The 11,783-nt window shown below is 40.1% G+C and overlaps 1 protein-coding gene across 1 annotated transcript; it reads right to left on the minus strand.

Moving 5' to 3' along the window:
• Positions 1-1,342: 1,342 nt before the first annotated feature.
• LOC149838814 (uncharacterized) lies at positions 1,343-3,713 on the minus strand. The gene is made up of 7 exons (XM_090007802.1): positions 3,397-3,713; positions 3,268-3,318; positions 3,072-3,200; positions 2,713-2,818; positions 2,572-2,613; positions 2,426-2,482; positions 1,343-2,217 (listed from the first exon to the last, which is right to left on the minus strand). Exons 1-7 carry the CDS (start codon positions 3,525-3,527, stop codon positions 1,621-1,623), a joined length of 1,113 nt encoding a protein of 370 aa, XP_089863928.1. The 5' UTR covers positions 3,528-3,713; the 3' UTR covers positions 1,343-1,620.
• Between the last annotated feature and the right edge of the window lie 8,070 nt (positions 3,714-11,783).

Consider the following 11,783-nt stretch of genomic DNA (forward strand, 5'->3'; position numbering starts at 1 on the left):
CCTCGCTAATTTTCGATTTAAACCGAGCGCGAAATTTTCCCTCTCTCCCTTTCGAAATTTAAATCGATCGCACTCGATTTAAACCGACTTCTTCGGAGGACGTCGACGTCGGAGAGCGCGTTGGAGAGCATGTACATGAGAGTGGAGGACGGCGACGCCGGAGGATGGTCGGCGATAGCTGGAGGACGTCGGCGCCGGTTCACGGAGGGCGAAGACGCCGGTTCACGGAGGACGGCGACGCTGGTTAATCACGGAGGATGACGGCAACGCCGGTTCACGGAAGATGACGGCGCCGGTTCATGGAGGACGGCGACGCCGGAGAGCACCGATTCACGGAGGACGGCGACGCCGGAGGACGGTCGGCGATCGCTGGAGGATGTCGGCACCGGTTCACGGAGGACGACACCGCCGGTTCACGGAGGGCGGTGACGCTGGTTCACGGAGGATGACGGTGACGCCGGTTCACGGAAGATGATGGCGCCGGTTCATGGAGGACGGCGACGCCGGAGAGCATCGGCTCACAGAGGACGACGGTGACGCCGGTTCACGGAGGACGACGACGCCGGTTCACGGAGGACGACGATGCCTGTCGGGTGCGGTATAAGTCCGGCTTATTGTTGCCGGAATACCGCCCGACAGGGATCATTTTTTTTTTATTTTTTTTTTTAAAATTTGGCGACGGATTAGCGACGGATAATGTCCGTCGCTAATCTGTCGCAAATTAGCGACAGAATTAACGACAAATAAGTTTTTTCGCTAATTAGCGAGCAAAAATTCGCGATGGCCTTTATCCATCGCTAATCCGTCGCTAATCCGTCGCTAAACTGTTTAGCGACGGCTTAGCGACGAATTAGCGATGGATATAAGCCGTCGCTAATCCATGATTTTCTTGTAGTGTGACCCCAAAAAGTTACGTTCACCAGGGTGCTTCTGGATTTTGAGGAAAAAATAGTGGAGATTTTGGGGAGAAAACTTTCATGGCTTTACAGTACAATAGGTGGGCACAAACAATTTTGATACTCATTTTTCAAACTCACGTACTGGTCAGCCCACAAGGGCTCTGCACACTTGACTAGGTGGGTTGGCTAAAGGCATTCAAGTTGAAGGGTGTCGTCACTTCAATACTCAAGGTTCTTATCCTTTGCCACAAGGTTGAAGCTAATAAGAAACTCTCCATGGTGGGCAGAGTACTCTTGGAATTTTATACTGCGGCTATATATATATAATGATAACTAATATGTGAATCTAACTGTACGGATGTCATGCTTGGTTTTATAAGAACCCGCTCTTGAATCATCAGATTTGATGCATAAATGAGATTTTTTTAAGGCTTTAAAATCAGTAACTCATAATCATCATAAATATTCAAGCATTCAAAAATGACATTTTTCATTGAAAATACACGATCCAATGGTTGATTCCTAGCAAATTCATCACGCCAAGCACATCCACATGGTTGGATTTGCAAAAAAAGTGATGAAAATACCCATATTTCAGTTCTCATATTCTAGTGACTATATATATCATGGTCCTTTGGTAAACAATTAGTAAATGTTGGTGATTAACAATATGATCTTTCTCTGCTCAATCATTCATAATCTAGTGAATGAAAGTCCAAAATCACTGAATAGGCCATGGAGAACTTGTGCCAAGGGTTGTTGGTACACTGCCTATGCTCTTAGAAGTGGCATGTGTTTTGTTGAAGTTTTCTTGAGCCTCAACTGCTGGTTCTGATTTCATATAAGAGAAGAGCTTCAAGTCCACTCGCCTTGTGACCTCTTCCAGTGTTGAACCAACAGGGGACTGCAGACTTTCATGGTGATTTATGGATGGCATTGTTGAAAACAAAGCACCTACTCCAGATGACATTGAAGGAAGCATGGAGGCAAGCGACGTCGATGCTCGAGGACCGTTCGAACCCAAGTTAATGGCCTTGTTTGGTGAAGGCTGCTGCATTGTCTGGCTGCACCATCGCTTCCCCAGTACTAATTGAGAAGTAGCATGCTTGAGCTCAATCTCCCTTGCAACAGAGTGATCAACTTGTGTGAAAGGGATTGATCGATACTGAAGATTGGACTTGCTATCATTCATTATCATAGTATTATAAGTCTGGGAAGGGGTGAGGAATGGCCTCTGAATTGCAAAGACACCGGGAATGCTGTGGAGATAGTTGAATTTTCTCTGTATGCTGATCACAAAGTTGAGATCTTCCGCCACCTATAGGCATTAGCAGCGAGTAGTATGAGAGCAAAGGCCATAGTAGTGGAACTACCATATTACATTTTCTTTAGTCTTATACTAATGCATACTAACGGATTCACACAATGACAAGCTTATTGCAGAAAAACTTGTTTTTATGCTAAAGTGCATTGCTTTATACTTTTGATAACTATGGTCAGACTTTTCTCACTGATAAAGGAGATACCTTTTCTAAGGACCCCAGTTGAACAAGGCCTTCCCTCACTGCAACAACAGCTATTGTCTACAGCAGCTCAAACAGATAAAAGGAAAGTAAATACTTGATTTGATAAGAACTCTCTTTTTTACTTTGATTCTTTAAATTCTACAAACCTTTATGCCAGACTTGAACTGTGGTTCCCATGCTCTTGGATGCTGTTGGAAACCGAATTTGTTTATCAAGACTCAGAAAATTCTAATGGGATTGAGAAAGAAATAAGAATGAAAAACAAGAGATAGGTGTGTTCCTCTCACTGGATCAACCGATGAGTTCCATGAAGAAAAACTGTGGGATCCGCTTGCTGAACTTTCTCTGTAAATATACTTGTGACTGTGATCCGCAGCCACTTTTCCCAACAATCTAAAACGAAAATGACAGCACAAAAGATTATACAGAAGGGAGAAGATGAATCCATCTCAACTAACAAGCTCAATCATGAATTAACAACACGGAACAAACTTATTCAATGAGTATAATCACTTACTGCTACAATTAAAGTGAATTTCAATCTTATTGAATGCGTACAAGCATTTACTGTTACAATTAGAAGATATCTGCAACTTAAGGTTGAGGGCCAACTAAACGAATTAAAATGAAGAAAGAGAAAAGGTACCCTTCTCCATAGTTATACACCTCATGTGCCATCTTAAAGAAGACGCCGGCACTGAATTTCATCGAAGATTCGCCCAGAGCTCGCTGGCATTGATAGAAATTGCAAAAACCATCTTCCCAGACTAGAATCCTAGAAATACTTCAGCAATTTAGTAGAAATAGTGGCATGAGAATAAAAAATTCATTGACTGAATTACCAGTTTCTTTTGTTCCCTTTGGATCGGTCGAGAGTTCCATTAGAATCCCATCTGCAACAGAAAAACCAGCTTAAAATCTACATTGCAGAGAGTTGGTTCGAGTTGATATCTGTATATCTCGAGTATTACTTTGGTGGTGGATAGTTTCGGGGCAGGATCCTCCAGAATATAGCGTACACCCACTGAGAGTCCGGCCCACATAGGCTCCTCAGTGTGTACTGAAGTACGCAACTGAGCACTTGAAGGCTACCACCCTCCATTTTTGCTGTTGTGGCTGCTTTTCTTCTTCGGATATTTTTTTAGTGTCGTCAATCGACTCATCTCATGAATCCTCTGAATTTGGTATCTTTAATAGTTTATATGAGAGAGAGAGAGAGAGAGAGAGAGAGAGAGAGAGAGAGAGAGAGAGAGAGAGAGAGAGAGAGAGAGACCAACCAACCCCTTCAATATTTTTCAGAGCCAGAAATGTCAATTATGGCTGGAATGTGGTCCATATTGGAAAAAAAAGTTTATATAGCTCTTCTCCAAATATGCTTGACTCCATTGCAACCCCATCCAATAGAATCAAGCATTTGTTATGTGAACTACATGAAAAAAAAAACATATTCCACAAAAGTTGATGAAAGAACATTTTGTGGGTATTTCATTTCATTTCATGTTATTTACCCCTTACTCTTTCCTCATCTTTTATATAACACAGATCTCACAAAATAAACAAAATTCTTGGTTCTATGACTTCAACTTTCAATTGCTTTCACACAATTTGAAGTGCCCAAGTTGTCCCACAAAGTAAATATAAAATGGTCATTCATGTCAGTTTAATAATTTAAGATTTGTCGTGTGTTACAACTGTCGGCATCTGCCATATTACAGTTGGACCATAGGATCTTGAAGAATGGTTGACATTCTTCCATAGAGGCAAGATTTGTATCATCTATAAAAAAAATAGAGGGCATTTTTTATGCAGGGCCGCTGCATATGCGGCACTGCTGATAGCCACCCATCTCAACATTTCTCGAGATGGAGATCACGCCCATCTCGAGAAATGTCAAGATGGGTGGCTGTGTGGGCGCTGCATGATGCAGCGGCGCTGCATTTTATGTGAACACTAAAAAATAGTCAACTAAAAACTAAGGAAATTGAAAGATGACGCAATGTGCCCAGTATATCCTCTAAGGGTCTAAGACAAGTGCTAATCAGTAGAAGCACTTGACTACTTTTTAAATTTATTGATGAGTACTATAAATAGCTTATTCCCACAGTTTTAAATTTTAATAGTACGTATAGCATATGCAATTAAAGAAATTTGGTAAGGCTGACCCACTCAGCTCGAATAGGGTTTGCTGATAAAGAAACTAGAACCAGAGGCGTATTGATATATGGAAATTTAGTATTTTTGAGAATGGTTGAATGCCATATCATATGCTAAAACAGGGATGCTGGTGAAGTCCATACTTACAGCTACACCTTGAGAAAATGGTTTTTTTGCAAATTAGTTCCTGCTTTGTAAGGTATATTACAAAATATTACCTGCTTTATGCAAATTTGCAAAACCTACCGTCTTTTCTACCCTTAGTGCAGATTGGTCCTTCCATTATAAGGGTGTCAGACTAACCATGGTTGGACACTTGGATGCCTACACAAATAGACTATTATTCCTCGTCCTTTAAATACCTAACCCTAATTATTTGAACAGTCATTTTGCTATATTTTCAAGTTTTTTTGCAAAATAAGCCTTGCGTTATTCATAATTTTGAATGTTCTTAATAGTTACTGTCACATTAGTGGAAACCGGCAAACTCTTAAATCTCAGAAACTCTTTTGCAAAATTGTTAGCAAAAAGGTGGCAAAAGATTTAAAATGACTATTTTGCAATATGCCCATAAATCAGGAAATATTTTGCAAAAAAGGAAAAAGATATCCATTAATGATAGCAATGCAGATTCATCACATAGCCATTCGTGTGGAATCATCTCTTCTACTCTAGTGTGATGTCAAAAAGGTAAAAAGAGAGGAGGAGAAGAGAGGGTTGGGGGATCAAAATCTTGAGGGATGCCAAGATGCAGTGGGAAATGCCCAGCCAGGCTCACCCTAATGTTTATGTCTGCTCGCTCTCATGGGGACCGCTTTTCGCTTTCCAAAGGACCCCAGGGACAAGAAAATAATGAGATTTGGAAAGGGTTTGTGGGGATTTTTATTATTGGAATTCATTTGGTCCCCTTCCCCACAAGTGGTCCTCTACCCTGATCAGATTCTCATCCGATATCCCATCCATTCATGCATCAATATGGTAGGCACACTCGCCAAATATGACCAAAATGCCGACCAGTCTTATTCATGGTTGCACACAATATAGAGTATAGTTTGCAGGCCTCCCAAGTAATGGTGCACTTTAGCTTTCTCCATTGCATGAACTCGAATGTTCACTTTAGAGTACAACCTCCTGACTAACGTAGCCAATCTAGCTCTACCATTATTCCATATCTTAGTTGATCCGCATTGACTTCTCTCGGTTAGATGAGTAAAGCAATACTAGTATGGACTTCAAAGTACACACACTTGTTTTGCAGATCAGACCCCATAAATGTGATCTCTCCAATTTATTTAGTAAAGCCCACATACTACCTACTAGATTAGAGAATTTTTTGTATTCATATACATATAAAAAAAATCCATAAAACAACCGTTCATATTCCAAGTTCTAAATAAAAGATTCAAGTTTTGTGATTGAAATAGTTGATCCAAACCATGTTTTCTTGTGACAAACGTGTCTGCTGGATTCAGATCAAGTATCAAAATGATGTCAGTGAGAAAAAAATGTTGATTGTGAATGGGATGTCTTAACCACTGGTACATTTGGTTGGTGATGCAAAGGGGCATGATCAGGCCCCCGATCCCCTCTGGTGGCGATGTTCTTCTCAAGTGCATTGGCTACTGACCACCGGGGTTGGAAGTGATTAATGAGTGGAGTTGGCGTTGGGTGCTGCCTGTAGGGTTGAGCATACAAAAGTGTATGACAGTGCAGTAAAGTTTGATTTGGAGGAAGACAACATTGAAAACTAGAGCTGCTACAAACTGGACATCTCTCTCAAAGAGGGCCTAATATGTTCATTCTCGTATAGAGTAATGAGCTTGTTCTGTCCAGTTAGGCCCTTTCAAAAATCATAGTTTTCGGTATTTGTTCTCACATCTAAGACCATAGATGTGATCTATAGGTTTTGTTTAGTGGGAACCAGCTTTTGGATCACTGTTTTCTGTACAGATTTTTTCCAAGATCCAAAAATGGCTATGAAGGCATCAAATTTTCCCTGTTCATAAAAATACTTCATCAAAAAACATGATCCAAGAGTTAATTCTCACTAAATCGAGCATGCCAAATACATTTAACAGTTCAGATCTATCAGAAAACACTTCAAACTATGGGACCTAACGGAGCAAAAAGAGAAAAGAGGGCCTAATATGTTCAGTTCTAATATATATATATATATATATATATATATATATATATATATATATATATATATATATATTATGAAACATGCTAAATGAGTTTTTGAGTTTTTTTTTTTAATTTTGACCGTACAGATGTAACCTATGTACTTGATTTTATAGGGATCAGCTCTTGAAGGGTTTGATTCCGACACATGGGTGGTTTTTTATAATGTTCAAAAATCAACTGTCTAAAATCTTTATAAGTTTTTGAGGCTCCAAATATCATTTTTTTCATCAAAAACATATGATCTAGGTGTAGATTTTTCCTAAATCGGCCATGCCCAATACATTTATGGGGTCAGAACTACAAAAAAAATATTGAAAGAGCAGAAAAAATCATTTAGCAAGTTTCATTTAGCAGGCACCCATTTCTCTCTCTCTCTCTATCTATCTATATATATATATATAGTGTAAGTTTGAACACCTCGAAGAACGAGGAAGAGTGAGCAGCCATCACGCACCGTGTTTAAATGACCCTTTAGCGGAGGTTGCTTTGGTCGTGACTGCCACTAAAGAAATATTCTTCACATTTTTTTTCTTTGCGACACATTCACTGTTTATGGGCTCTCTGTGTATATATATATATATAGCACAATATGTGCGTACTATGTATAGAGGAGGCATCTTTCATACTTTTTTGCATATCTAACCTTGCAGATGTGTTCGGCATGTTCATTTGCTAGAAATCGACCATTGCATTATGTTTTTTCAATGAAAAACAGGATCTTTTGTGGCTTGAATATTTTACAAAAATTATAAGTGATTGAGTTTCAATTAGTAAAAATGCCTACTCATAATTAGGGGTGACAACTGGTGGTGTTTAGCTGGACCCGACCCGAACCAAACCCTATAGGATCCGGGTATGGTAATAAATAAGAAGACCCGATTAAGACCCGGGTCCGGACTCGAAGGTCTGATTAATACATGGACCCCAGAATAATTTGTGAAATTTTATACCAGACCTGAGCCCGACCCAATTTCCGATTAAGACAGGCAATTTTTCAATGTAAAAATGATAAAAAATATTGTTTTACTAGGTATGACCCGGGTCTGGTTCATGTAGTTCTTATCAGGTCCAGGTATGATTTCTCTTATGGTGGGTCTGATTAAACTCGGGTCTAGACCCGATACCATACCCAAAAATTGGGGCCAGATCTGGTTCCACCTAGGTCTGAACCAAACCCGACCCGTTGACACCCCTACTCATAATATCAGTCAGATGGTGAAGTGCTGATTCCTACAAATTATAATAAACTTGTATATTTTACAAAAAATTTGAGTCGTTGATTTTAATCCCTAAAAATGCCTACTCACATACCAAAATCAGATGGTGTAAGAGTTGATTCTCACATGTAGATCACATTTATATGATTGGATTTAGGGAAAAAAGTGAAAACCTTAAAATTGTCCCATCAGTAGCTAGTTGATGCCTAAACCATCCGGACCCTCTCTCTCTCTCCACATGCGTGCGCGCTCTCTCACGCACACACACTAATGTTACCAAAGTTGGGTCATGGTTCTCAACTTGGACTTGCAGATGTACACTGCAAGATAGAGTGAACATGAGATTTGAAGGCCACCTTATACCAGGCATCCGGAGCCAAGATGTTGAAATTAAAATATAAAAAAATAAAAATAAATAAAAAAGTCCAGGTCATAGACAAAGAGCATCTTTCACTTGGAGGCATTTATTCGTCTTTAATTGAAAGAAAGGTGGTCCCTTTGCACTAGGTCATTTTGTGCATACTCTGTAAGTAATAACATAATATCTTCCCTAGTGGGCTTGGTCCTGTCCCACCATCCCTCACCAGGACTTTACTTTTGAAGCCTAGGTTTGATTGGGGTTTCTTTTGGTGTCACTGTGAATGCAGATTTTTCTAAAATTTTCATCATTGGTTCATGTGGAAAGGTAAAAAGTTTATATCAGTAACATCAAAATATACCCTCAATAGTAACAGGAAATTAAAAAATAAGAGTAATTGTCAATTTTTTTGGTAATATACCAGGTGTCAGCTTAAGCCATTCAAGTTGAAGAATGTTTCGATACTTGGCGTGCACATCTCTTGTTGCAAGGTCAAAGCTAGCAGGAAGTTATCCCCAGCAAACAGGGGGAGTACTCGTGGAGTTTTACACCATGGACACTTAAACCGTGCCACAGTCAACCAAACCAAAGTGGTAGTTTTTCCCTATTATTAAAAAAAGTTTCAACTAGGTTTTTTCATGGATTCCTTACAAGGAAAATGCTGAATTCATAATAAAAGCTACAATGAACAACATATACTTGTGGGTGTAGGTCAACCCCCAGGATCAAAGACCTAGCTGCGCTGGCTCTGCCTTCCATACTTGCTATCGCTGTCCTGACAGTGTAAAACTTTGTAGGCTTACCCCTTGCCCCAAAAAAGTTGCTACACTTCAGCTTGCGCAAGGGGTGATGGCATGAGATTTGAACATAGACCACCTGCCTAGCAGCCTAGGTTCCATGCCACTACACCAAACCCCTTTGGGGACAGTCAACCAAGTAAACTTGATAAAAGTGTAAACAATTTAGGTATAAGCTTCAGGATTTCCAAGAATATGATATCTTACTGGTTATAGGAACTTTTAAATCCATAAATTTTGGAGTTTGTGTGTCCACCAGAACATCATTGGAGCTGCTGATTGGAAACCTATTAGCTAGATGGTGAAGCACACATATGGGGCTAAGTTAAGTAGGATGTGTGTATATATATACCGGGATACAACCATTTTGATGGTGTTTTTCATTACATGTAATACATAAAAAGACACCTTACGCGAATTAAAATGGAGTATCCATGTGACATAAGTGCTAAGATTGTAAAACCTAATCTAACTTGGCTTGCCCAGACAAAGGCTATGCAGCTCATGCCCAAACCAGTTTGGTATATGCTTGTACAACTTATTGACATTGTAAGCCTGGTTCAACGTTCTCAATAGTGTGCTTTTGGGCATGTTATAAAACTGGATCAAGTTCATGAAATCTAGTGTTATATATATATATATCACACACATATCAATCACAAGAACTTTGATGCATGCATTAATAACTTAATATTTTCATGTGCAAGACCATCACATCATATTTACACTCATCACAAGGATATTTAGAATGCTGAAATCACATTCATCAACATGATACATTCATTTGAAGCATGTTTTCATGATACAATTTCACATGAAAGACATAATCAAATTGAAAATAACTTCATGTAAGCATAGATACAATCACATCAAACACAACAATACAATCACTCATTCATACCACAACAATATCAAACATATACCTGTAGCAAACACACTTCAATATCCCGTTAACTACTACCATGACTAGCGTGCAATTCGAACTCTAAAATTAAGAGCACTTCTATTTTCATACATTCAAATCATGCTGAGCATGATCTCCGAACTCAAACAAAGTAGTCCTAGATATCCACAACTAAGTGAATGTGTAAATAGAAAAGTGTTGCATCCAAGAAATTAAATAACCGGTAATGCGCCTGCATCACTTACTCACCACGAGTATTTACCTGATTTGTATGCTTTTGCCTTTGCATTTTTTTATTTTCTTTTTGCATGACATTTTTAACCGCATGCGATGCTTAATACTAATCATCACACAATTAGCTCAGGTATGCACCTGCAAAGCATAAATATATAAACAGAGGATTCGCCTGCGGTGCCTTTTTTATAAGTGTACCATCGACTGAAATGTTGGCTCATGACACGATGTGGTGAGGCAAGCGGTGGATTACCATAGCCATGCACTCTGCGTGCGGTAGATTGCCGCAACTCGCATGAAGCGTCAAAAGTTTGTTGGAACTCTAAAGGCGATTTCTCGTCTCAGCTTAGCGACCCCAGGTCAGGTGAGGCCACCCGCTGAGTTTAAGCATATCAATAAGCGGAGGAAAATAAATTTACAAGGATTCCCCTAGTAACGGTGAGCGAACCGAAAATAGCTCAGCTTGAGAATCGGTAGGCTTTGCCTTTCGAATTGTAGTCTGTAGAAGCGTCTTCAGCAACAGACTAGATCCAAGTCACCTGGAAGAGGGCGCCGAAGAGGGTGAGAGCCCCATCGTGTTCGGACCCTGTCGCACCATGAGGCGCTGTCAACGAGTCAGGTTGTTTGGGAATGCAGTCGACGATGGTGAGGGTGCTCGTCGACGATGGTGGGTCAGAAAAGGTGACGAGAGGGAGAGTGCTTGGGGGTCGGCGGCGGCAACACATATCAGCGAGAGAGATAGAGTGAGGAAAGAAGGAGAAGGTGAAGGAGAGGGCGACAGACAATGGGCAGCGAGCGACAGGCAACGAACGGCGGATGACAGGCAACAGGATGAAACATATAGCAGGTGGTAGGATGAAACAGAAAGAAAAAAGAAAGGGGATCACATTAAGGTTTTACGAAAAATTTAACGACAGATTAACAACGAAAAAATTCTGTCACAAACATCGTCACAAATTTGGGATGGAGAAGCGACAAAAAATGGTGTCGCTTATCCATCGCGAAGTTGCGACAGAGTGAGACAAAATTTTTCTGTCGCTAATCCGTCACAAATTTGCGACGGCGTTTGCGACAAAATTGTTCTGTCATAAATTCTGTAACTAATTGCAATTTTAGAGACATATAGTTTTCTCTCGCTAACCCGTCACAACTTTGCGATGGATTTTTCCGTCACAAATTTTCGTCGCTAAATAACATTTTTCTTGTAGTGCTAGCTGTGCTAGCTCTACCTTCCATACTTGCTATCGCTGTCCTGACAATGTAAATCTTTGTAGGCTCACCTCTTGCCCCAAAGAAGTCGCTACACTTCAGCTTGCCCAAGGGGTGATGGCATGAGATTTGAACATAGACCACCTTCCTAGCAGCCTAAGTTCCATGCCACTACAGCAAACCCCTTTGGGGACCGTCAACCAAGTAAACTTAATAAAAGTGTAAACAATTTAGGTATAAGCTTCAGGATTTCCAAGGATAGGATATCTTGCTGGTTATAGGAACTTTTAAATCCATA

Source organism: Nuphar pumila, chromosome 5 (genome assembly GCF_984573655.1).
Source record: "Nuphar pumila chromosome 5, dmNupPumi1.hap1.1, whole genome shotgun sequence".
NCBI classification, from domain to species: Eukaryota; Viridiplantae; Streptophyta; class Magnoliopsida; order Nymphaeales; family Nymphaeaceae; genus Nuphar; species Nuphar pumila.